Source organism: Coffea arabica, chromosome 2e (assembly GCF_036785885.1).
Source record: "Coffea arabica cultivar ET-39 chromosome 2e, Coffea Arabica ET-39 HiFi, whole genome shotgun sequence".
Lineage (NCBI taxonomy): Eukaryota > Viridiplantae > Streptophyta > Magnoliopsida > Gentianales > Rubiaceae > Coffea > Coffea arabica.
The window spans coordinates 12,952,961-12,980,561 of NC_092313.1; the positions used below are offsets into that span (position 1 = coordinate 12,952,961).

Genomic DNA, 27,601 nt, shown 5'->3' on the forward strand with positions numbered 1-27,601 from the left:
TTAAATATGTTTTTGAAACTACTAAATTGTGCTTAAAATTTATAATGAAAATTATATTTAAATTGACATCCATATTTAACTTTTGTTAAGCCTAGCACTCTTATGAAGGGTAATACATATGAATGGGACAACAATGAATGTCTCTTATGAAGGAAGGGTAATAAATATGAATGGGACAACAATGAATGTGCTGAATTCCTCTAATTTGGGTCGTCATATAATTCTTCGTTTTGGTGATGATCGTATTTGCACCATTGGTGTTTGTTTAGTATTTATCTAAATTACAACATTGGTGAACGGTCCAGCAGAATTGCACCACATTGTTATGCTACTGAGTCTTTTGTCTGACCCTAAATTTTACCTACTCCAATGGCCTAAATTCTAGCATTTAACACCACATATATAATGTCGGAAATCATCTTTTAATTCGTTTTACCCTCTCTACACATTTTCTACACATCTTCTGCTCATACGGTGACTATGTCCCATTTGTTTGGTGAACCCTAAAATGCTTTTCTCCCTAGCAAGCTTTGTTTCAATTTAAAGCTATTGATTAAGAGATTGATTTCATGCTCTTTATTAATTCAAGAAAACACTTCCCACCCTCATCGCCGCCATTGAAGTATCAGAGATTTTTTCTTTATTTTTTTTTTAAAAAAAATTGACATAATTTCTGTGACCATTATTATCACTGCATTAACTTTCTCTAGTTTGACAACGACATGTGCTCTACTCAATAAGGTGATTATTAGTTCACCTAAACACTTCAACTATCCAAGAAGTAGTACATCCTACTTTCAACAAATCATACTATAGTATCAATGAATTAGGGAACAATTTCAAGTCCTCACTCAACTCCCTTTCTTAATGGCTGCATGGTCTCAGAACTAAAATACCATCTGCTTGACAACTTCCTTCCGGGAATTAATTAAAGCATGCTACTTACGTATGGACTTCACATATCTCAACCTCTTTTCCATCCTATAACCACATGATGTGCGTATCTTGCATGGTCCTCCACCTAGCAACAATCATTTTCTCCAACTATAGCCATCCACTATTTGTTCCCCAAAAATCCTATACTCTCTCTCTCTTTCTTGCCGGATAACCTATATAGCGTTACTTTAATCTTTCAAAATTTGTTTCTGATGACAAATATGTAAAAGATAAACTTTTAAGAAATAACACTAGAAAAAGAATGGTGGAAACTTAATAGAAACTTCTTCCTAACAACTTTTGAAGAAGCAATCAGAAGTTTTACTCTTTCATAATCAAAATGGAACGATTCTATTCTTCTCCTGTCGGATACTCCATTACTTTACCCGTTATGGTAAGTTCTATAAGTTCAACCGTGTCTCAAACCAAGTCTTGGTTGGTGGGGAATAGTGATATCCTGACATCCTATTACAATTTGTAAAAGGATTCTGGTAGTGGAACTTTCGATGTTGCATACGTAATAAAACTCTCTTAATACTTAATTTGTATTGTTTAGAATTTTAAACGTTTCTCAAAGTAACTAGTCATCTACAATTCAAGGGTGAAAATATATAAAATGTAAAGATAAAGGGGTAAAATAACAATAGATATAAGCAAACTAGTGACTAATAAGGGTAATAATATGTAACATTCCTATTATCCTTTTTTAAAACTTGGTGGATGGTCCAACAAATCCACATAAAAGGCTTCTCCTTAAAGCCAATTAAGAAAAGCAAGGGAGCATCTAAAACTCATTTTATGCCTTTGGCTTGATTACAAGCAAACCATATTGCAGAATCTTTAACTTCTTTAACCTTCGATCCTTCACCATAGTTACTAGTAAAATATGGCCGCTTCATCTTCTATCCAATTACTAACACCTGCATTAGCAATACTCATACTTACTTTATTGAAATTATGTACTTCAACAAGAGCATCAGCTGGAATATGCTACAAATCCATCATCAGCTTTGGTGATTCCATCGCTGATACTGGCAACTTACTCCGCCTCTGCCCCTCCAATCATCCTCCCCACTTTTCCCTACCACCATACGGCGAAAGCTTCTTTCACCGACCTACTGGTCGCTTCTCCAATGGACGTCTTGTCAATGATTTCATTGGTAAGCAGTAACACATAAGTGCATCACGCACTCTTGTTGCTCCATGTCGCGATATATGAAGATTTTTCTCTCTTGTTTTAGAACGAGTATTCGATTCTGAGATCATCTCAAACCTTAATATTCCTTAAATTCATATGTAGGGCTTCATGTTAATCTGTTATAAATGTATATCTTTTGGCATTGCAGCTGAGAGCTTTGGGCTTCCGTTAATACCACCATATCTTGCCGGAGAAGATGCAAGGGGAAGGGATTTTCGTCAAGGCGTAAATTTTGCAGTAGCAGGAGCTACAGCACTTGACAGTTCATTTTTCAGGGAAAGAGGAGTACGTAATCCTCTGACGAATGTGTCATTGGGAACTCAGTTAAAGTGGTTCAAAGATGTGATGCCGTCTTTCTGCAGCAACTCTTCAGGTAAGTGCTTTCTTCTTTATTTACTGGGTAGTTGAAATGAAACTCGTCCTTTTACTCGTTTAATTTGCATGTTCATTTGGAATTTGTCTTGCTCCATTCCCTTCTTGTCTATTCCTTTGATCTTCATAGTATAATTTAATTTTAAATTTATTGGTGGAAAATTTAGAGCTGATTTATAACCTTACGTGGTTATATTTACACATTTTTAAAATTCGTCCATCTGATCATAAGTCAAATCTTCTGTACTAGTTTGAGTGGGGGTCAATAATCTCTTCTGAGTTCTTGCAATTGTTCAATGCCAGCTTGGATGTGACACCTCAGCTTTACATTGATATGATTAACCATATTTGCCTCCAAATTTTTTACAGTTGTCTTATTTTTTCACTTCAATGTTTTTCTTTATATGATTAAAAATAGTAATACATGCCTAGATTTTGGTGTATCTAAAAAGCTATTCCTCAAACCTATAAGTTGTTAATGACTCTAACCACGGGCAAATAACACCAAACGAAAATATAGTCCAAGATACACTTTTCTTACCCAATTCTAGCACGGTAATGGGACTTGTAAATAATTAATTTCAATATTATAACGTTAAATTAAGTTTCATTATGTAGACAACAATTGAGTAGGAATCCCGACTGAAAAGGGAAATGCTCAATTCTTACAAGCATTATCTAATAATGATGTAAATTTTCCTTTGCAACCCTTTTGGGGTCCGACAATATATGGGTACTGGCACACAGGTTTGATGATAAAATGTCACAGATGGACCCATGCACATGCTAGGTAAATTACTTGTGGGCAGAATTTTTAGATAAAAAACTCTTGTGTGTTTGATAGTTTAATAATTTAACTTGTTTGGTTTTGTCATTAATTAGATCAAGAATTTACTTGGTATACAGGAGTCAATTCTAAGGGATGATCTTTACAAAGTTAAGCCAACTGTAGAAGTTGAGATTCTGGTTAGCTGTGGTTGGTAAGAGTTTAATGGTTTTGGTCCAAGTGTGGCCAGGTGAGTCAGAGGAATGAAGTTGTTGAATGTGGATAACCCTCGAAAAAGACACCTAACTCGCCGGAAAGCGAAAAGTAGTCGGCAATTTAAATAAAAAATGGAAAGAGCAACAACCCTTTTGATTTGTGGTTCTTCTATTTTACAAGCGTTTGGATTGCTATTTTTTGAAATTTTCATAAAAAAATATAATGTAACGATTTGATATGTGTCAAATTAAAAAAATGATCAAAAAATGTGTTCATAAAAAACGTAAAATTTTTTTGAGAAAAAATTGACAATCCAAACAAATTTTAGGATAATTTCTTATCATGTTTATAACTTATTTATTGATTTGTTCATTATTCTCCTAAAACATTAATTAATTTTAAAAACTTGCGGTATCAAAAAGATTTTTGACAAACTTCTATAATACACTACAACAAAGTTTTAGATAGATTTCCAAAAAAATGCATCAGAGGAGGCCTTAGTTTGCAAAGAAAATGATGGGGTTGGCATGTAATAGTAGGCGAGAGTGCTGTGGACCGTCTCAAAATGGAACGTACCGCCAATCCACTAGACGTTCATAACATGAATTTTGCTATTTTATTGATCCATTCTTCCCAAACTACTTTTAACAGATGCTCTATTGCGGGCGTCGGTTGGTGTCTACCTGTCTTTTTCTGATTATGGGAAAGGAAAAAGTAAAAGTAAAAGATAAAAACGTTTCTTCTTTTTTTTTATCAGACTTTTGAAGTTAGTCAGTAATTAGATAGAAACGTTTCTGATTAAAGAAAATTTTGTCCATTTCAATGGTAAAACGATTAGGAAGACAACGCCAAAAGGAGGTAGGTGATGATGGCGACTTTGCCAATTGTCCAACACACAAAGTTCTTAACTAATTATTTTGCCAAAAATGTCAAAATCGGCCAAGCACTTTGGTTATCAACCACAGTTGGCCTGCCCCAAACGTTTGGATAAGATCATCCACCAACTTTTCATTTGGTAAACGTCCTTATCATTTAAGTTATGTTATTAAAACGAGCAAACAAAAGAGTATTTTATTTAATTTTTGGAGTTTTCAATCCCTAAAAATGGGGTCCGTTTGGATTAGCTGTTTTTGGGGTTGTTTTTCAAAAACTATATGAAAATTTTTACTGTAGATGTTTTATGGATTATTTTTAGATGTATTTTTAAAACATATTTTCGATTATTTTTATAATTTATAATTTATATATTATTATAACAATATATATTTATACATTTATAAATATTTATAAATAAATATATTTATATATTTATATAAAAAATATATAAATGTATTATATTATATATAATACATAATATAAATATATTTATAAATGTATAAATGTATATTATTATAAACGTATAAATTATAAATGAATATTATATAAATGTATAAATTATAAATTATAAATTATTATATTTATATACATTTATGCATTTATAATACATTTATAAATATTTATAAATAAATGTATTTATTTATAAATACATTTATTTATAAATATTTATAAATGTATTATATTATATATAATACATAATACAAAAATATTTACAAATGTATAAATGTATATTATTATAAATGAATATTATATAAATGTATATTATAATTTATATATTTTTGTATTTATATACATTTATGCATTTATAATACATTTATAAATATTTATAAATAAATATATTTACATATTTATAAATAAATATATTTACATATTTATAAATAAATATATAAATGTATTATATATAAATATATATATAATACATTTATATATTTATATATTTATAATATAATACATTTATATATTTATAAATAAATATATAAATGTATAAATTAATATATTATAAATATATATTAATATTATGTATAAATGTATTAATATAATAAATATAAATGTATATTATAAATATACATAAATATATATATTATGTATAAATGTACATTTATAGAAATGTATAATATATATAATATATATTATGTATATATTAAATATATATAATTTATATAAATGTATAATTACATATTTATATTATATATAATTTATATAATATATAATATTTATATAAATATATTATAAATTTATAAAAATATATTTTATATAAAATAAAATATTTATAATATGTATAAATAAATATATTTAAATTAATATAATATATATATATATATCCTATACATTATTGAGATATACAAATTGAAATAAACATATTAAATATGTATTTGGAGTTGTTTTTGATATATTGTTTGGATATGGTGTTTTTAGAGTTGTTTTTGAAATACACATTTACTGTAGCGTTTGGAATGTGAAAAACAGTTTTTTTAAAAACAGGCCCAAAAACAAGGAATCCAAACGGACCCGGAATATTTAGTGAAGGTTTAGGAATAATAGACGCGATGAAGCATGTAAATGCCTGTGTCTTTCAAGAGCAAAGAGGGCACATCATGTTTCTATATCCCATTGGTGGATTGCTGCTTTAATCTTCTATCTTAACATGCATGTCTCTTCGAAATCTTTGCTAATTTGAATTCAATACACTGAATTGGTTATACTTTTCAATTGATAACCATCTTTCTTTTGCAAGGAATGAAGAAGAAAAGAGGGGAGAAATGAAAATAGATGTTCAAAAAATTTTGAGTATTGGTATTTTGTGTTCTAACCTTGGTTTACTCAAAAGAGAGTTGAATTAGATGGTAAGGTGGGAAGAATTATAAACAGAAGATACTTTTCACTTATCAAAAAAAAAATCTTAAATAAAGAAAACTTGGTCCATTCATCCTCAGTATATTGGGGGACATAAGTTTTGGATATGAAAAATTAGTAGATAGCCTATTATATGACAAATTGCATACCTAAATACCTCCAAATTGCATCGACACTTGTACCAGCTTTGTAGGCGGGGCACAATATCGAGAAAAAAAAAAAACTATTCAAGCTGATTTCTCACGGGATGTTGGCCTTTTTGAAGATTAAGACCTGATTAGTGATCACTTTAGTATTTAATCAGATGATTAATTTCAAAAGCTACCGGTAGTCAGTTTCTGCAGGCCACAATAGGATCACATAGTGATGAGTCATTGATTGGCCTAAAGAAATTGATTTTTTTTTTGTTAATTTTCAAATGCTGTCTTCACGTAATTAGACAAAGCTTTCCTTCATGACATCGAGAAAGGACAATCAAGCCAAGAAAGTTTTTGAACATGTAGACAATTATATGTAGACGTGTTGATCTTAGATTTGATTAATCTGAAATTGCATTATCCAGAAAATGATGAGAAAACCAACTTTATGTGAATTATGCATCTTTGGTAATTCAACCTGTATGATTATTATCCCAAAAGAAAGAAAGAAAAAGATAGTAGCAATAACATATAGGATTCTAATTCAAATGTGTACATCATGAACAGATTGCAGGGAATTTCTTCGAACCTCGCTTGTTCTTATGGGAGAGATTGGAGGAAATGATTACAACCATGCACTTGTTCAAGGAATAAAAATAGATCAGATCAAATCATTTGTTCCTGCTGTTGTTAGCGAGATCAGTTCAGCCATCGAGGTAAATAACAACCTGAAATTGTTTAACAACTAGTCTGGTAGTCCCTTTCTTTTTCTTTTTCTTTTTTTTGGCTAAAACCCGGCAGAATCACATAAACTAATTAGAATGTAATTCTTGAAGATTACATCACATGTATTCAAAAAACAAAAAAATTACTACAGTGACAATTTTCTTAAATTCATCCATCCATTGTTGGGACTTGGGAGTAGTAGCTCCTATGTTCTTGTTGCAGAAGTTTGTAAATGAACAATTCCATGGTAATAATGCAGGAAGTGATTAAGCTCGGAGCTGTGACATTGATTGTTCCCGGGAACTTTCCAATCGGCTGCTCAGCTGTCTATCTGACCTATTTTCAAGGTTCCAACCAGCAAGACTATGACAAGGCTACTGGTTGCATAAACTGGTTAAATGATTTTTCAAAGTACCATAACAGATTGCTGCAGAAAGAACTTAATCGCATCAGAAAACTTCATCCTCATGCCACCATTATCTATGCCGATTACTACAATGCTGCAATGAGATTATATCGTTCCCCAAACAAATATGGTATTTCTCTTTTTTTTTTTTTTTCAACTTGATTTACATTTTACTTTTGCGTTGGACTCTTTTTTTTTTTTCCCCTTCCTATCCAATGCTATATAATGATGAAGAACGAAGGAAGACAAAATTAAGCCGCCTTGGCCCTACAATTTGGATTAATTACTGCAAATTTTAGTGATAATGTAGGGTAACTAAATGTAGTCAATGGAGTTTGACAATAATAAAAAGAATCAAAGGTGCAAGTTTACTTCTTGTTTTTTTTTTTTACTCTTTTTCTGGTTTTCTTTTCAATCTAATCTGGACCGTAAAATAATATAAAATGTCAGTTCTGCTAATTCTGATAAACCATTTCCTTTTTTTCCCCCCCAAAATTATCATAAATAAAGCTCACAATATAAATTTGCTCTCTTGCTTTTATAATCCCAAAATTGGAACATATATTATTGATATCTCAAACGTTGTTACATAACAGGATTTAGAGGAGCTCTAAAGGCTTGCTGCGGTGGTGGAGGCCCCTACAATTATAATTCCTCCGTGGAATGTGGCTACCCACCAGCAACTAGCTGTGACGACCCGTCTTTGTATGTCTGCTGGGATGGTTTGCACTTGACGGAAGCTGCCTACCAATCGATAGCCGGGGGCCTACTTCAAGGACCATTTTCTACTCCTCCGATGAATACAATCTGTGCTCTTGCATCCACAAGTTCAGGGCTTTTGCTTCAAGATTAGGTTCCATCACTTAATTTTTTAGGGCAAGTGTTCTATCGATCATTTGCTTGGTTGCAAGTCAAGTAGATTTATGTATACATGTCACTATACAAGCCGTGAAATAGCACTTTTTTTGTTTGAATCTATTTTTGTTGAGTTGGTGTGTCCATCATATATACATTTTTCAGCGTGCAAGGACTATAAAATTTTAATGCCAAGTGAAATTATTAAATCGGAAACTGGATTAATTTGCTGGTAAGTTTAAGGATGCTGTTCTGGTTTGACCAATCATTGATTTTTGCTGGAATTGAAGATTATTTAAGGTCCGGGTATTTTAGTAGGCTCACAGAGGTATGAGCAGGTAGAGTTGAGTACGAGGATTATGTCCAAATAAATGTTGTATTATTTGAAATAATTGTAGTAGCATTTTTTTGTGATATAGTGCATGTAAATTAAAAATATGGTTAAAAATATAAAAACGTGAGTTCAAAAATGTGTTTATAATATAAGCGAAATATTATTTTAAAAGAAATTAGTTATCCAAACATGCCTATAAATTTTTTTCACTTGCTAATTAACATTTTAATAAGCATTTTTTTCACCAGCCCCTAAAATGTCATGAGATTTCTCTCTTCTTCTTTTCTTTTTCCCCTTTCTGGAGAGCATCAATTTAATCGGGAGGCTACTAATAACTTCTGCCCTTAATTGCTAGACAACTGCATATGATCCTCCATCACCATTGCACTAATTTAGCTTAGCTGTCTTTGTACCACAAAAACATTTGGCAAATAAGGCGATTGAAAATGCAATTTTCTACTCTCGCCATCAGTAGTAATGAGGCCGCCTTACACTGATTAAATTTTGGAGCCCATGCCAATTTCCTCTTCAATGTTATCTCACAGGACTGCTGTACTCGTTTGACTTTGACATCAATATGTCGAGTACCTTCATGTTGAAATGAGTACGATGACCCAAGTCCAATCCGGTTGCGTCTTTTACCCTTCCACCCGTCGTACCCGTCGTACAGGATAGATGAAAGTTTTCGGTCAAGAATTAAAGGTCATCTTCCAAAAAGAATTGTTACTTCAAAACAAATAAAAAGATTCAGTCTACAAATTATAATTTTAAGATTCTTTAATGCTCATTATGCGCATTATAATATTATTCTAATATTGCAAGTAAACTTTTAAGTGATAAAAATAGAAGAAATACGTACATTATCTATTCAAAATAACAACAGCGATACGAGATTCCGTACCACAACTGGTAAATCTTTGTTTGAGTATGTGACTGAATTTAGCTATATAAATGAGGATTTTAAGTGTTTTTTAGTCAATTGCACACCATGGCATAACACGAGGTTTTATATTTTGACGGATTCTGTAACGAATTTTAATTGTCATTGCATTTGTGTTTGTCGGAACTTTTACTTGGCTTGAAGATTACTACACTAAATGTTAAGAAATGATACCAAAAACTTTTGGAAAAATGGCCAATTTAGTTTCTAAACTTTTTTTTCATAGATTTGGTCCCTATATATTTTTTGTAGTCAATTTAATCCTTAAACTTATATTTTGGTTTCAATCAAGGAACTCAATGGCGATGTCACCGTATAATTTTCATCAGGCTCATAATCGAGCAGCCCAGAAGGGGTATTTTAGAGACTTCGATGCTGGGACTATAACAAAAATTATATCAAATTAACTGACAGAGAAGTCTTTTTGAGAAAACTTATCACTAAAACAAATTTGTTATATCAAAACTTACCACTGGAATTTTTCCAAAAAGTAAGAATGAAGCCAAAAAAAAAACCATCTCTGAAACCATACATCAATCAAAAAATACATAAAGTGGAGGCTTCTTTTCCACCTCCGTCAAAATTTAATCATGCAACACAAAATACGCTTAGATGAGTTAGAGGCTGACAGCGGTGTTACCAACATTATTTAAGCCCTCCACCAATCTTCTCTTTGCTGACTTGGTTCGATAACGCCAGACCTCAAAAAGCCTCGCTCAGATTAGGATACCTTAACTGCACAGAGCTCATCCAGTTCACAAGGATGTCGGCTTGATCACTCGATGGCAATGCCAAAATCAATGGGACCATGGCTCTCTCAATGCTCTGGCACAGATGTTCATCCAACTTGAATGGGAACTCGGTCTCCTTGTCGGCCATGGAATCTAAAAGGGGCTTTATCTACCGTATGTACGGAAGTGTTAGGATCCAAGCGCGGAACAAATAACTATTGAGATATCAAGTGTATAACAATTTAATGAGGAACAAGCCACAAGTATGAAAGATAGACGACATACAATATTTAACGTGGTTCGGCTCCACCATTGAGCCTACGTCCACGAAGAGAAATCCGTTCTTTATTATGAGGGGAAAACCCTATACAAGAAAGAATACAACTTAAACCCAAACCCAACCCTTGTATACCATCTCTCATCTCCCAAGAACCCTCTCTCACACCCCATGTATAAGGCTACATGATGCCCCTTGTGTCTCCTTGTGTTTCTCTTTGTGTAGTATGCCAACCCACCTATTTATAGATAACATTACTGCCAAAAAACCAAATAACAATAGGAAACCAATACTATTTCCTAAACTCATATAGAGTAGAAAATAGCATCTAGCTAAATAGGACTTTACTTGACTACTACTTCAAGTAACTAAAACCAATTAGAAAACTAGTTACTTCCACACAAATAAGATTTCTACCTAAAAGAAATTAAGCCAATTTCCTAACAAATCTCCACCTTGGCGAAAATTTCTTTTAGCAACCATTTGCCTTCAACTACCAAATAATATAGTACCAAACTACACACCCGAATCAATACAGTCTTGACACCAAATTGATTCAATCGGCAAATAAACATGTGTAGTTACCCCGAATCCAACCTCCAGTTGACTCGTGAGACGGTGCCCCAATTTACCATCTCCCTTTGCAAGATTTCTTCTCACCACCACTTGCAATTTGGGATCCCCTTCTATGAGCTCTAACCCTAACCATTGAGGCAATCAAGTGGTAAAATCACCATACTTCTTCCCATCCTCAGGACTATCTCGCTATGTATGGTTTTCAAGACTCCATCTAAAACGAAAAACTCGTAACTATCAGAGTCTTCTGGCGCATAGAAATTAGATCTCCTTATTTTTTTGGGACACGTGCCACACCACCCAAAAAACACAACCAAAATCTAAAATCCACCGGAATGAAGTATCAACCGTTGGAGGTGTGAGAAAGTCTCTACCGATTCACGTCCAAAATCAACATTGGACTCCACCTTTTTCTTGACCATTGAATCACCTGCCTAGATTCACCATCAAGCATCTCCATACTTTTCGACTTTTCATCCTTCATCATCAATGCTTTTTGCCAAAACCATTGAAACAAGGATACCACTCATTAAATTGTTCAATTAGTAACAGCTACAAATTCACTTGATCTCAATAGTTAACTAGGATCCAACCATGAACTTTGCTCTATTGCCCAGTCTCGCAACCAGGCTCTGATACCACTTGTTAGGATCCAAACGCGGAACAAACAACTATTGAGATATCAAGTGCACAACAATTTAATGAGGAACAAGCCACAAGTATGAAAGATAGACGACACACAATATTTAACGTGGTTCGGCTCCACCATTGAGCCTACGTCCACGGAGAGAAATCCGTTCTTTATTATGAGGAAAAAACCCTATACAAGAATACAACTTAAACCCAAACCCAACCCTTGTATACCATCTCTCATCTCCCAAGAAGCCCCTCTCACACCCTATGTATAAGGTTACATGATGCTCCTTGTGTCTCCTTGTGTTTTTCTTTGTGTAGTATGCCAACCCACCTATTTATAGAGAACATTACTGCCAAAAAATCAAATAACAATAGGAAATCAATACTATTTCCTAAACTCATATAGAGTAGAAAATAGCATCTAGCTAAATAGGGCTTTACTTGACTACTACTTCAAGTAACTAAAACCAATTAGGAAACTAGTTACTTCCATACAAATAAGAATTCTATCTAAAAGAAATTAAGCCAATTTCCTAACAGGAAGCCATGTCTTTAGCAAATATACTCGGCATTGTGCAAGAAGAATCACGTTTCCATATCCGACTACTTTCAATACTTTTGCCGTGACTTCTATAAGCTTTACCTTCAGACCCTAGAAAGCAGAATCAAACTTTTTACTATTTTCAACAACAACCAGTATATTATCTGATATATCTACACAGTTACCAACAAAATCTTTCATCAAATCCATCTTGGGAAGGACATTGAACATCCATTGGAGCAGACGACAGTGTTAGAAACTTGATTGCTAGCTAAGCTTGAGCATGCTTTGTCCCAATTCCTTCTCGGATTCATTTAATTGCAGTGCTTTTTGTACGCGTGTTTGGGAAAATTGAGTAGATATCTCTTTCTTGAAAGAACTCTAGGTTTAGAAATGAATTTTTTTATCGATTTACTCTTTTTGGTCACAACCCCAACATTAAAATCCTTAAAATACCCCTTTTGGGTTGCTCGATTAGGAGCTTGATGGAAATTATGCTGTGATGCCACTGCTAAGTTCCTTGATTAGAACCGAAATATAAGTTTAAAGATCAAATTTGCTACAAATAATATATAGGGACTAAATCGACGAAAAAAAATTTAGGGATTAAATTGGCCATTTTCCAAAACTTTTTAGTAGATTGCATAATTAAAACTAAAATGAACCGACTATTAGGGTTGATCAAGTGGTTCTTAGAGTTCACCCCACTATCAGGTTTAGAGTTTGAATCATGGACTTGAAAGTTAATGGTGGGAAGGGTGTTGAGACGGGTGAGAGAGGAAAAAAAATAAAATAAAATGAACCCCTCAACTCCACAAGCAATGGTCATAGTTTTATGATGCAATAATTATCTATATCACTTTATTTTAACCTCTCTAAAATGTTAACTTGTGTCCATCGGTGAATAATGTATATATACATGTAAACTAGAAAATATATGTATGCGTGTGTTATGATTATGAATGAGTATTTTCATGGAAACTATGAAGGGCAAAATTTCCATGAGTAAGCCATAAAAGTCTTAACCTAAGAAGTGGAGTGTTTGAAGTATTTAAAAGGAATTACATGAAAGATTTATTTAAATTGGAGATAAGAAAACGAATCTTTGATTGGATTCGAAGTTGACAGAGCTGGGTTGGGTTTCGTGAAAGAGTGAAAGATTTCTTTAAATTTGTCGTTGGCGGAGCTGGGTTGGTTTCTTGTAAGTTGATTCAATTGATTATTTACTATGAAATTTTGTCGTATAATAATAACTAAAGATTCGTTTCCACAGCAGGGTGGATTACATTAGGAGAAAGGAGAATAGAGAATAGGGATATTGTGATATGGGCACCAAAAAGGGACGAGGAAGAATCAGATGGAGAAGAAAAAAGCTTTAGGGCTCGCTTAATAATTAAGCATAATTAAGAAACTAAATTTGTAAAATTGAAGAAACCGTCTTCATTGACGTCTTTGAGGGTGAAATTCACAGTGTCTGTCATCCTATTGCTCTTCTTAAATAAATTGCCACTCCAATACTTTTTCTAAACTTCAATTTGCATAGCAAATAACAAGTGCCAAAAAGGGAAAAATAAATGGAGCATTTATTTATTTTGTTCGCATCAATCTCATGTGAGATTTCTTTTCTTAGGTATTTAAAGATTCAACTTAAAAATTTTCTAAAAAAAAATGTCATTATATCAGACAAGAGGGTCTACAAATTCTTACAGCCTTTTTTTGATAAAAAAGTAATTATTATTAATAAAATAGCTGAAAATCATCCAGCATGATTTGCTGGACAAAACCATCTAAACTAATAGCAAAAAATACATAAAACATGTCACAGATATATCTGATATGAAAAATCATTAAAGATTATATTGTGAATTACAAACCATCAGATTTGATTAACTGCACGAGTTGTTTCATAAATATATGTGCATGTCTATTTCTTCAAATCTGCTATCCAATTGGTTCAAACTCAAAACTAGTGATGAGATCTGACAAGAAACCATAAGAAATTTTAGATTTAACATATAGATATGAAAAAATTAAATCTAAGAAAAAATAACAAAAAACTAAACAAAACTCCCATTAGAATAGTCTTAGAGAGCGGAAAATTTTTACTAATAAATACTAGGAGAGACAAAACTCTCATTAAAATATTGTAGGAGAGATTTTATTAAACTAAAAAACAAAAACAGAGGAAGTGGAAGGGAGACCTTGATTTGAGATCAAGATTTTTTACCGTATGGAGGAAAAATGGTAGAGAAAAGGTTGAGAGTAAAGAGAAAACGGATAAGTAGAGAGCGTAAATAATCCAAGGCCATAATTGCTGTCCAGTACACTTGCAATGCACATACTCATAATTGGTCATAATTTGGCTTGAGGCCAAGCCAAATTTTTACAGTCTTTGTGCACAAATAAATAATCCAAGGTCATAATTGGTGTCCAATATACTTGTAATGAACATGCTCATTTCTAGTTTGATATTATATGTAAATATATCTAGCTTATTATTATCTCATTCTTTACCTGTTCAATATGCCAAAACACTAATTGAAATATGCATACCATATTGTACAAATTTAATCGTAATAATCCAAAATATAATAGTGCAAGTCAGCGAATTAGTGCCATCTAATAAATCTCACCCTCTTACAATCCGCTATTTTCCACGTTACCTATATCTATGATGCCTGGTCCTTATACAAAATAATAATAATAATAATAATTTTTCTAAAACTATCAAAAAAATCAATTTAGCCCATCAAAGTTAACAATGATCTCAATTAAGCCCTTGAACATTTTCAAAGCTTTTAGTTATCACCAATTGGATTGGGGAGTTAGATAATATTTCTTCAAGAGAATAGAATCTTTTTATTTTCTTTCTTCCTTTTCTTTTTGCACATGTAGGCTTCATCTTTCCGTCGCACAATTTTAAGTCTTCGTATGATTGGAAAAAAAAACACCATGAAGAGTCCTTATACGTATGTTAGATTATAGTGTTATCAAGAGAGGTTGGATTACAACGTACTTTAAAAGTCTTTTTTTTTAAAATACGTTTTTTAAACATATTTTAATAGTCAAAGGCATAAATTGTGGCAAATGATTTATGGGGGCTTATTTGAGATAGTAACAATTTTTAGAGGTTAAATTGAAACTACTCAATTTTCCATAACTCTTTTTAATTTTGATAGGGATAATCTTTTCTTTCTCTATAGCAAAACTTTAAAGCTTGAAATTTTGGAATTTATTCATTATTGACGCATGCATGCATCTAAAAACACAAAATAGACGTTTATGTAAACACACGTACGGCATATCCATGACTTGTGCGTATAGAAAGGTTGGAGGATCTTTTTCCCCAAGAGAAAAGGGCTAAATTTCACATTACGTTCTTAAACTATGGAAACACTCTCACATTAATTCCTAGACTTTCATTTGGGATACTTTATGCCTTAAAAATATGAAATTCATCCTATTTTAATCCTTAAACTTTAACTTTGGATATGTTATCCCCTAAAGTATAAAATACATCCTACGAAATTTTCAAATACATCCTATGAAATCTAGTAGGCAAGTATGGTACTCAAAATTTAAATACTAAAGTGGGATGAATTTTGGGAGTAAAGTGTCCAAAATTGAAATTAAAGGACTAGAGCGAGATTGATTTTATATTTTAGCAGACAAAGTACCCAACATTGAAGTTTAAGGACTAAAAATAGATGTGTGTTTATAGTTGATGGGTTCAAGTGAAATTTAACCCAAAAAAAAAAAGACAATTAGATGTCAAATCGTATAGTTATTGTCATACTCCGAAGAATACTAGAGTCTTTATTAGTCCCGTGTCAACAATCTCTTGCTTGGTGGTGACGTGAGGCCAACAAGCCCTTGCTTGGTGGTGACGTTCTCTCACTGTTGCAACAAGTTAGTGGAGTGGAGTGGTTCAATCAATCAGCATAAAAAGGACACCACTTTTTAATATAAGAAGCATTCAGCATCTAGCAAACTTTATTGCAGATTCTTTTTAAGTTCTTAAACCTTTACCATTATTGCCATTTGGCACTAGATTATGGCCTCATCTTCTGTCCCATTACTAACATCTGTGTTCACAACAATCGTACTTACCTGCCTAAATCCATCAATTACAGCAAGAGCATCATCAGCTGGAACATGCTACAAATCCATCATCAGTTTTGGTGATTCCCTTGCTGACACTGGCAACTTACTCCGCCTGGACCGCCTCTCCTCCTCCTCCTCCAATACTCCTCCACACTTTTTCCTACCACCTTATGGTGAAACCTTCTTTCACCACCCTACTGGTCGTTGCTCCGATGGTCGTCTTGTCATCGACTTCATTGGTAGGTCAAAAGACTAAATCACCGCACACACACACATATATACATACGCATGTGCATGCACACATTAATTTATTCTTTTCGTGCCAAGGCAAGCGTTCGATTCCTACTTCTCTTAGAAAAATTATCAAATATGACTGCTAAATTGTTGTTCTATTGGCTGGTTAGCCATCTCTTTGTTTTGTATAGGTATTAATGTATTGAAAATTTCTTACTGTAGCTGAGAGTCTCGGGTTTCCACTGATACGGCCATATTTTGCCGGAAAAGACATAAGGGGAAGGTCAGATTTTATTAAATGCTCGAATTTTGCAGTAATAGGAGCTACAGCGATAGACGATTCAGTTTTCAGGGAAAGAGGAATTCATAATCCTTTCACGAATGTGTCTTTGGGAACTCAATTGGGGTGGTTCAAAGAGATGTTGGCTTCTTTTTGCAAAGAGTCATCTGGTAAGTAGTGGTCATGCTTATGCGCACTGAAAGTTGAAGGGTTAATTCCACTTTGTGTCCTTAAATTATTCTCGAATTTCTATTTTGATCTGATAAACTTTTGAATGGGACACTTTGGTTCTTAAAATATAAAATTTCTCCAACTTAAGTAAAATGATTAACGTAAGTGAGATAGATTTTATACTTAGATGATACTAATTGTATATTTTAGGGATTAAAGTGGAGCAAACTTTATATATTTGGGGCTAATGAGGGACACATTTTATACTTTACAGATTAAACTGAAATAAATTTTATATTTTAGAATTAAAAGTATCTTTTTTTTTAAACTTAAGGACTAAAATCCTTAAAAAAAAAACTTAAGGACTAAAATAAAAATTCAGACATAGTTAAAGGGTGGAAAGTAAAATTAACCCAAGGTTGAAACTGCACCTGCTCTTTCTGTTTTATTCTTTATGTACTTTAGTTGCTCTCTTTTTCCTACTATATGTGTATTTTTTTATATTTATTTTATTTTTTTACAATTTTATTTCTTTATGTATTTTTTTACATTCACGAATCAAGACTTTTTTAGTTGATTGAGTTTCTACCCTGCTAATTAGTTAACTTCCGTAGAACGAAATTTTCACTATTTTGAACTAGAAATGACGTTCAACTCTATCTAGTACTCATTCTCCAAAAAAAAAAAAAAAGGATCTTTCTCGAGGCAGATTCAGTTTATTCTGTTGCTAATTGTGTTTTTGAAAAAGTCAAGACGTATATATTATCATCCGTTTCATTACAGACAAAAAACAATCCGTCTAAAAAGATTGTAATGGAAAAAATCTTACAGCATAGAAATCCAAAAATTCTGGAGAACTTGTACACCACTTGTTTGTACCGAATGGTGTTTCGAAGATAAGTGGATAGTAGAATGCTTGGTATTATTCTACTGATGGTTACAAGTTATTCTGGAGCATTCCTAGTACAATCCATATACACTTACAAGTTATAATAATTGGGGAAAAACATTCAAAACATCTCTTACATTTTATCAAATTAATTTTTTCATCTTTCACTTGTTAAAATGTTAACTTAACATCCCTTGCAAATCTAAATTAGCAAAATTTGGTATCAACCTAATTTTTTGAATACTTTTTAGTTTGAAATTACCATGTGATCAACATACAGTTATTTTTTATGTCAAAAATGTTGATACCACCATTTTAATGGTAAAAATAAATATAGATTGGATCAGATCTTACTTTTTTAGGAAAAAAAAATATAGTTCGGATCAGATCTTACTTTTCTAATGGCAAAAATAAATATGAATAGAATCATTTATTTAATTATAAATGGGATTTAACTTTTTGTCCCAAAAAAGATGAACATGTGTGGATCACGTGATTGATTCAAGGTAAAAAATGATCGAAAATTTAGGTTGGGATCAAACTTTACCTATTTAATTTTGTAAAACACGTAAAATTATCATTTTAAAAGGGGTCAATTACAATTAATCCTTTTAAGGTATATCTCATTTCTCGCTTCACCCCTTAAGCTTTAAATTTTGTCACTTAACCATCTACACACTACTACAAAAGTGTCCTTTTATGACATTCAAAAGCGTCATTATAAATCTATGTCATGACGTTTAGGCTATAATGACGCTCTACTGAAAGCGTCGTCCATTCTCGCGTCACGATAGGTTTATGATAGTTTTACGTGTCCCAATTTATCATTATTATGACATTATTAAATGTCATTATTTATGCCTATTATGACACTTTATAATGACAAGAAATGCTTGAGTACAATAACATATCACAACACTTTTTTAATATAAGTAGATAGCAATATTATGACACTTTTGAAGAGTAACTAGATCAGGCCTTTATGACATTTTCTACTTGTTAGTATAGCATCCAAATTAAAGTGTTTCAACTTCCTGTTGCATATTATCTAACGTCAGAAATCACATTTCATCCTGCTGCACAAGCATCTCAGATCCTAAATTTTGAAGGATTGTAACGTAGCTAGTACAATAATATAAAAGAAGCAATGCAATCATCCAAACTTGAGCAAAAGTACATCATCCAAAAAATCCACACCAAAAGTGTCTACAAATTACATACTAATTTAGATGATTTTAAATTAGTCGTGTACATATGAAGGACACCTTTAACAGCAACTCAACTACAAAGTAAGGAAGATGTCTTCAAAAAACTGCCACTTGACCCAATGTTGCTTTAGTTTTCTTCAATATTCACCTACAAGTGTCGTAAACCAAACAAGACAAATTACAATTCACACAGGCAAATGAGATGATGAATAATAAACACAAACAAATATAAGAGAAAAAGAATCCACTCCGTGACTAGCATAACTCCGATCCCCACACGTGGACAAGCAAAAATATTCCAGCTTATAAGTTAAACTGGAATAAAAATTCTCAATCAGCTCTGGATTGGCCTGCTCGGGAAGAAAGGATAATCCCAACAAAAAAGCTTTGGCTGTGGTGCATTTGCTCTGCAGTAGTAACATAAAAATTCTGAAGCACACTTGATAGTGGACATAAAATAAGTAACGTTAGATACAGAAAATCACTAATGGTGCATAACAGCATGATAACTGCTGAGCCCAGGAGATTCATCATAAATCATAAATGAACAAAAATCAAACTAAAAGCTTTTCTGTTCTAAGTTTAAAGACTATGCTAAGAGTGGGAAACTATTTTACTAATTACAACTCAAAGGTGACTGACAGGTTGTAATAAGTAGAGCAAGAAGTTTATCAGTTGGAACAAGCAATAGAAGGACACAATCACTAAAGAGTAGTCCTTCAAAGTAACCTCACAACACTTACTTTTCTTTTTTGCATGTTTACCTGCCATAAGTATTTTATGATAAGGAATATTTTAAGTTATGTAAAGCATCAGAGATTCAAGTCTCTCTTTCTTTCTTTCTTCTTGTTCTTCTTTTTTATTTTTTAACACAACTACATTGAAAAGTAGGTTCATGAAACAAATATTAAAATACAAAGAAACTGGAAAGTATTAGGTACTTTAATATAAGAAGCAACATATCTGGGCACTGACATTGACATTGAGCTTGCCAATTGGGTAGCAGAATCTGGGCATTGAGGAAGTCAGGCCTACCCAAGACCCTTGGATCCTCTAACTTAATACATGCCCTTTACAATGGCATTTGAGACAGTTTCTCGTAATTATAGTTTCATAATTTTACTTACTACCTTCATCTTTGCAACAAAATCAAGTTTCTTCACATCAGCTTACGATCTCTACATGTTTGTCTACTAATGGTACAGAGCTACTATGTTTAGAAAGTCAACATAACCACTAGTTTGTCAGCTACCGAAGTTCATTAATAATCATCTATCTAATGCAGGTTGAAATGCAAAAAGGCAACTACCATACTTCACTTCATGATCTTTAGGTTTCTAGTGAAATTCAAGAGGCAACAATAAATAGCAGGCTGATTTATTACAAAACCAGAAATTCCACAAGATAAGGAGCACGAATAGTAATACAATATGGAAATGCGAATTAACCCTGAAGTAAAGTTACAATAAAACATGGAGACCAGAAATGCATAACACATTCACATAGTTTTCTAGGAAGACAAGCCCCTAATTAGAGTCAAACAATCTCAGATGCAGTAGGCTTATCCCATACTAACATGTACCTTATAACATCTGTTAGAAGTACCATGTATTCTCATGAGCTCTACTATTCTACAAGGGACTCTATCCTGAAATCCCAGCAAAATGAGCAGAAACAAGCTCCAAAAAGTGAAACCGATATATGTTTCAAACAAAAAAGGCCTAAACTAAATGTAAGTTAGTTAGTTAGACACAGATATCCAACCAATAGAAGCACAATTTACAAACATCAGCAAAAAAATAGCTGCAAGAACCAACACAAATAGACAATACATCTCTTTAATCAGGACAAAAACAAGTTAAACTACCTGATACCAGCATCACCGACAATTCTGATGGCCATTCCCGCGGAAAGGCCAGTGAGACCGCAAGCCAAGCCAGAAGAAAGATGTGCATAGCCATCAAAGAGGTAATAAGCTTTGGTCTTAGAATTAATTCCAGTACTGATGACGACAACAATAATCAAACCGTAGATACCCAGCACACCAGCCATAACAACCGGGACGATCGACTTCATCACAAGCTCTGGCCGCATCACCCCCATTGATTCCACTCCTACCCACTCTTCGTTGTCCCATAAGCAGCTTCCATGCCTAAATTCCCATAATAAATAGGAAAAATGAAAAAAATAAATCGACATGAAATTTGATAAAAAAAAAATGTAAACGTAGTTATCTATGTTAGGGTTAGGGATCGTACAGGAGAAGACAAGGGCGGCAGCCGCGCCGAGGAAGCCAAAAAAAGGAGCAATTTCATCGCCGCTAAAAGTTGATGACATTTTTCTTCAGATTAAGATCGCTTTTAGGTTACAAACTAGAAAATTGATCGGAAATTCGATCGAAAGAGCTTTCCGGAATTGGGGGCTCTCTCTCTCTATTGCAGCGATCCGATTGGTAATTTTGGGTGTTTTGACACTGCTGCGCTGTTCCGCTCCAGATCACATGTTTCAATTGGAATGATTGGTTTTATCCGGAGAGAAAAAATTGGGGGATGAAAGAGTAGAGCTTGAGATCAGGTAGGTTCTGGAGGAGGGCTTACAAATTTTTTGAAAAAAAGGCGTCTTAGTGGAGAGTTTCAGCATTTTCTGTTTTTTTTTTTCAATCTGTTTCCAGCCATTACGACATCGTTATGGTGTTTTCTTTTTCTTTTTAATGACCATTCCTATTGCATGTCATATTAAGATTGTATTATGACATTTTTCTAAAAGTGTCATAATAGATGTGTCATTAAAGACTATTTTTGTAGTAGTGACATGACAAAATTACCCTTTCATTAGTTTGACTTTTCATTTATCTTTTATCTTTTCCTATTTTTCCCCTCCTTTATTTCTTTTCCTCTTTATTCTTTCTTCTCTCTTCCATCCTTCTAAACAGAAAACTTCATCTCAACAGAACATTTTATCTAAAGTTTGTAATTGGATTTCTGGATGAAGCTTTCAAAAGTATCAAAAGCTAATTTCAATCTATATACGATGCCATGTATTACAAATTACAACTAATGATTGTTAATCAGATTACAAATTCATCTTATGATGATTTCTTGAGAATGAACTGAGAAATGGGACAGGAAGGGGAAAGAAAAAGAACTGAAAGGTTGAATATGGTATTTTGGGGAAAGGGTTTGAATATTTTATGATCATTTGAGGAAAAATATAAATCTTTGGGATTTCTTATTTTTAGCTTCAATCACTTAGATGATGTTTCTTCTAGGAAAAAGGAAGAAATAAACAAAGAAGAAAAAGACAAAGAAAATTGAGGAAGGATAAAAGAGAAACAAAAATAACAAAAGAGAGAAAAAATTTAAAAAAAAATTAGAATGATAAAGGGATAATTTTGTCCAATAAGGTATAAAGTGAGACAAATAAAACGTTAGAGGATAAAGTGAGAAATAGGATGTATTTTAAGGGAATTAATTGTGATTAACCCTTTTAAAAGTGAAGGTTGAAAAAATTCATCTAACAAAATATGAATGATGTTTTAAACAATTTCCCCTGATAAATGAAGTTGCTGAACTTTTTTTAAAAAATTTCAATCGGAAAGAGGTAGGATTTAAGAAGCGGAGAAAGAGAATAGGAATTAGATAAATTAGAACCCAAAACATCTAATTCCTGAAACCTTAAATTTAGCCATTAAATCCGGACCTTCTTGTTAATTAAAATTATTGAACTTGGATAACCCTAGATTAGAATCCTAATTGCTAGGATGCTGTTGGTTTCTGACCATTCTATCTAGGGATAATTTTAGAAACCTCGTTTGAGGTTTTTGACAATTTCACTCGACTCCTCTCAGATTTAAGTAACTACACTTACCTTCTTTAACATAGTAAAGTACCTATAATACTCTCCACTTGGTAGACAATTCACAATTTAAGGTAATATATTTATAAAACTCAAAAAAATCCTATTTCTACCTCGTGTCTATTTTCGCTCCTCTCTTCCCTAGATGCTATATTGTTATACCCTCTTTTTGTTGTTTTTAGTTTTATGGATATTAGCAAATTGAAATTGTAATATCAACAAAGGGAGCATATTATGTGTCAAACTCGAATGAAATGAACAGACTCGTGGTGATAGAGAAAAAATAATGAAATTAATGATTGAAATAGGAAGAAGGATGAAAGGTATGGAATTCTGTTATCAAGAAATTTTTTTGTAAAATGTCAATAACTTGCATAAGAATTTCTTTCATTTGATTAGTAATTGTTGCTTATGATTTTGTTGTAGAGGTAGAATTTATTCTATATTTCTTAAATGTTAATATTTTTAAAGATATGAGAGCATTACAATGGTGGTTCTAGGTTAGATTAGTTTGTATTGGAAAGGTGTTGGGGCGTTGAAATTTAATTTTGGAATATAAAATTAGCTGAAAATGGGGAGAGGTAGGTGTAGGCATATGTGTATGTGTTTTTTATTTTGCATGGTAAGTATTGATGCTATATATATAATGTGGGAATCTACTTGAATTTGGAATTGGAGTTTATACTTGAGTGATTGTTAGAGATTAGGATAGTGGATTTATGCACAGTGTGGAAAGAAGTAATTGAGTATAATATATTTTTCTTTTTTAGTTTTGTAGGAAAGGATAATTTAGGATTTTGAGAGAAAATCTAGTTTATTGGACCTACATTGTTACATAAATAGTAAAAGTAAGGGAGATATATGTAATTTTTATAACTTGAGGGGATTTTTTTTTGCAATTATTTAAAACATCAATAAAGGTTTGTGAAATTATCCCTTCTATCTATGAAGAAATCAAATTGGCTGAATTTTTATATTGTTGTTCAATCAATTTATAGTTTCTTGTGCTCTTAATCAAAGGAGCTAATTATTGTCATAAACCAACGCAACCATGGTGGTTGTCCGTTAGCGGTAGGTGAATGTAAAGACTCATAATCAGTCCAACATGTAAGACTCAGACCAGAATATGCAAGCTGTCCACCATACTTTAAAAGAAATATTTGCCACATCAGCGATTCACTGTTTAGAAATGCCAAAACTTATGCTCTTAAAATATTTCTGATCATGGAAAGTTTTAAAATTAATCTTCTATATACTGATAGTGTATAAATATATGACACATAATTTAAATTTAAATTTAAATTTTAAAATTTATAAATGAGTCATATAGTCAACTGTAATAATATATACACTGTTAATATATATAAGATTTATTTAAACTTTTATGCCATTTGATAAGATGAATGGAAAAGACTTTAATGTCAAAGTAGTAGGTTACGATAGCAACTTTGTAAATTTTCCACCCACACAAGTTATCACGGAGTACTATTTATAACATGGATACTTGACTAAGTTCTAAGTAATTGGGTCAGCATTTGATCATTGCTTTGATTTTTCCGTAATGCCTATTTCATCCTCATACATGCACTGCACTATAATGAAGCTTAACTCAACTTGACTTTTAAAGAATAAGATATTATATGAATTTGGAACGCCTGCTCCCTGAAAATTGAATATTCATGGTTGCTAAATGAGACATGATAGGGGCAAAAATGTTTCGAATACTAAGTTGATTTACACGGAAAATTTTTCTTTTTTGGTTTTGGTAACAGTTCAATTTATTGACAGAAAGGCCTTTTTACAAAGAGGTCACTCGCTATCAGTAAATGGTCATGGGCGGCAGGCTAGCACTTGAGTCGAATTTTCTTTTTCGTTTGGTATTGAAATTAGGTTTTCTCTTTCATTTAGTCATTAGTCAGCTTGAGTGATTAGAAAATTAAGGCTTTATTACCAGCTTCACCATCAATTATATCAAAGACTTCTTATCATTTACGTAAAAACAATTAGTCAAAATAATTAATTTGAATTAAACTTGACTTGTGAGTTCTGACGGAACAAGCCAAAAGATAAAAAAGTACGGTTAATTTCTTCGTGTTTGGCACAAATCTTAGTAACACTTTTGAAGTAGACGAGGAGTTTTTTCAGTTTTGACATGCAAAACTTATTTCAACCAGCCCATGCTCATTTTCTGCACCCTCGATCGGAATGGGGCCTCAAAGTCATCAGATTCATTCCAATGGTCCTAAAGTAGATGATGGCAAAACTTCTTGCTGTCAATTGAAGCTGCCAGTCCAGATTTGAGAAAGGACAATTGAGTCAAGGAGAATATTCATAAAGTAGAATATCATTACAAGTGTTGACATTACCATTTGATGGCTCCAAGATTTCAATTTTTCATATGATTATAAGGAGTTCGACCGTGGAATATGCTTCTCACAAGTTTCTGACATTTATGATCCTAATCTATTTAGGGGTCGCAATGGGGCGGGGGTGGCGCGGGCGATCCCTAAATCCAATCATCCACTACTTCATGAACAGATTGCAAGGAATTACTTGAGAGCTCACTTGTTGTAATGGGAGAGATTGGTGGGAATGATTATAATCATGCACTTTTTCAAGGACTAAAGATTAAAGAGGTTGAATCATTTGTTCCTCTAGTTGTGCAGACTATCAGTTCAGCCATCCAAGTAAGATTTGCGCTAATTTCTTTTAGTACATCGATGTGACTTAATCTTAACGAAGAAGATTAATTAGAATTTCTTTTCTTTAATGCTTTTTATGAGAACATGAATAATCAACACACCTTGTTTTGCAATAATTCAGGAGTTGATTGAGCTTGGAGCTGACACTTTGGTGGTTCCAGGGAACCTACCAATCGGATGTTCGTCATCTTACCTAACTTATTTTCAGAGTTCCAACAAGCATGATTACGACATGGAAACCGGTTGCATTAAGTGGTTAAACGAGTTTGCAAAGTACCACAATAAACTTCTGCTGACAGAAATTAATCGCATTAGAGAACTCAATCCTCATGCCCTGATTGTCTATGCTGATTACTACAACGCTGCAATGACCTTATACCGCTCCCCACAAAAATACGGTACGTATTTCTGTGATTTTTCAAGTTCATTTGCATTCTTCCTTGACTTTATTATTATCACTATTTCTCTTTGTACATAATGATGATGGGAAAAGAAGCTAAAACCCACCAGATTTCTTTCGAAATGATATTTGAGCTCAGCGACAGCTTTAATATCCTGTGAGTTTGATTAATTACAATTGAGAAGTAACGTATACACACAATTAATTTATTCTAGCGGGATGGACAAAACTATAGAGGATCGAACAGCAATTTTTTTAACAAAATTTAAAGAAAGATTTTAGTAACTTTTTAGTTTCGACCTTAGTTTACAATCCGCTCTAAATTTTGTTGAACATTTTTTTTTTTTCAAAAATCATCCCTTTGCAATAATAATCAATAATTAGCTCACATGTAGGGCTTGTTTTCAATTGATTACAGATTCTGATTTTGGATAATCAGTTTTTGTGATGTTCGCATTTGCTTTTCTGTTTAGATTATGTATTTGTTAATAACAAAAAAGTTAAGAAAAAAAAAAAACTTTTTGCTGATTCTAATTGTTTTCTATAATCACTTTCGATAATCTAATTTTGCAAAATCTAAAATAATCAAGAACAAGGCAATTAACTGATCAAATGTTATTGGACAGGATTCAAAGCTGGGGCTCTGAAGGCTTGCTGTGGAGCTGGAGGCCCATACAACTATAATGCCTCTGCGCCATGTGGCTACGCACCAGCAACTAGTTGTGATGACCCGTCTTTATATGTTGCTTGGGATGGTTTGCACTTAACAGAAGCTGCTTACAGATTCATAGCCCGAGGGTTACTTCAAGGACCATATTCTGCCCTTCGTATTAATAGATTCTGTCCTCCTGCATCCACGAGCTTCAGGTCTTCGGCTTGAGTTCTAAAGGAAAAAATTATTAGGGATGGCTCTAAATTACTTGCAACTTCTATTCTTAAATTTTCTGTATTTGCGATATATGTTTAATAAATAGATAGTGAACCATTGGGGGGGTCGGTTCAATGGCGGGTAAGGGAAGGGTTTTTAAGGTTCTCTGCATTGTCAGATTCAGATTCAAATCTTAAATCTGACATTTGCGAGTAGAAAGAGTGTGGGGAGGGATGGGATAGTAAAAAAAAAAGGAGATAGTGATCCATGTATAAACTTTACAACCAACTTTTCAACATTATGTTTATAGCTATCTAAAGTATAAAAGATAGTAAGTTGAGCACATGCTCATTTGCTCAAAATTGAATACTTTATACTTGTATTACGTTTTTATAAATTTTCATAGTTACTGATTTTTTATTTTCACTCTACAGATTTTTAATAATCTTTTCAAATTTTTATGTACTATTATATTTTTATGAATTTTTGTAATTTTTTAGATTAGATCATGGA

At 32.7% G+C, this 27,601-nt stretch overlaps 2 protein-coding genes and 2 pseudogenes across 2 annotated transcripts; 2 read left to right on the plus strand and 2 right to left on the minus strand.

The window, feature by feature from the left end:
• Window positions 1–1,671: 1,671 nt before the first annotated feature.
• On the plus strand, window positions 1,672–8,465 carry LOC113731042 (GDSL esterase/lipase At1g28580-like). Its single transcript, XM_027256079.2, has 5 exons — window positions 1,672–2,096; window positions 2,283–2,507; window positions 6,923–7,071; window positions 7,341–7,617; window positions 8,084–8,465. The coding sequence occupies exons 1-5, from the start codon at window positions 1,823–1,825 to the stop codon at window positions 8,338–8,340; spliced, it is 1,182 nt and encodes a 393-aa protein (XP_027111880.1). The 5' UTR covers window positions 1,672–1,822; the 3' UTR covers window positions 8,341–8,465.
• Window positions 8,466–10,233: 1,768 nt separating this feature from the next.
• LOC113728584 (BTB/POZ domain-containing protein At3g05675-like) lies at window positions 10,234–13,858 on the minus strand (annotated as a pseudogene).
• Window positions 13,859–16,346: 2,488 nt separating this feature from the next.
• On the plus strand, window positions 16,347–27,450 carry LOC113731043 (GDSL esterase/lipase At1g28580). The gene is made up of 5 exons (XM_027256080.2): window positions 16,347–16,720; window positions 16,938–17,165; window positions 25,657–25,805; window positions 25,942–26,218; window positions 26,847–27,450. The coding sequence occupies exons 1-5, from the start codon at window positions 16,432–16,434 to the stop codon at window positions 27,098–27,100; spliced, it is 1,197 nt and encodes a 398-aa protein (XP_027111881.1). The 5' UTR covers window positions 16,347–16,431; the 3' UTR covers window positions 27,101–27,450.
• On the minus strand, window positions 19,209–21,937 carry LOC140036671 (V-type proton ATPase 16 kDa proteolipid subunit-like; annotated as a pseudogene).
• Window positions 27,451–27,601: the final 151 nt, after the last annotated feature.

What these genes read in the sequence shown, in the direction of transcription:
- LOC113731042 (XM_027256079.2), top strand. Translation starts at nt 1,823, where the DNA reads ATGGCCGCTTCATCTTCTATCCAATTACTAACACCTGCATTAGCAATA. An exon ending in TCTTGTCAATGATTTCATTG is followed by an intron (nt 2,097 to 2,282) that starts GTAAGCAGTAAC and finishes TTGGCATTGCAG; the next exon opens with CTGAGAGCTTTGGGCTTCCG. An exon ending in TCGTTCCCCAAACAAATATG is followed by an intron (nt 7,618 to 8,083) that starts GTATTTCTCTTT and finishes GTTACATAACAG; the next exon opens with GATTTAGAGGAGCTCTAAAG.
- LOC113731043 (XM_027256080.2), top strand. Translation starts at nt 16,432, where the DNA reads ATGGCCTCATCTTCTGTCCCATTACTAACATCTGTGTTCACAACAATC. An exon ending in CTATCAGTTCAGCCATCCAA is followed by an intron (nt 25,806 to 25,941) that starts GTAAGATTTGCG and finishes GCAATAATTCAG; the next exon opens with GAGTTGATTGAGCTTGGAGC. An exon ending in CCGCTCCCCACAAAAATACG is followed by an intron (nt 26,219 to 26,846) that starts GTACGTATTTCT and finishes GTTATTGGACAG; the next exon opens with GATTCAAAGCTGGGGCTCTG.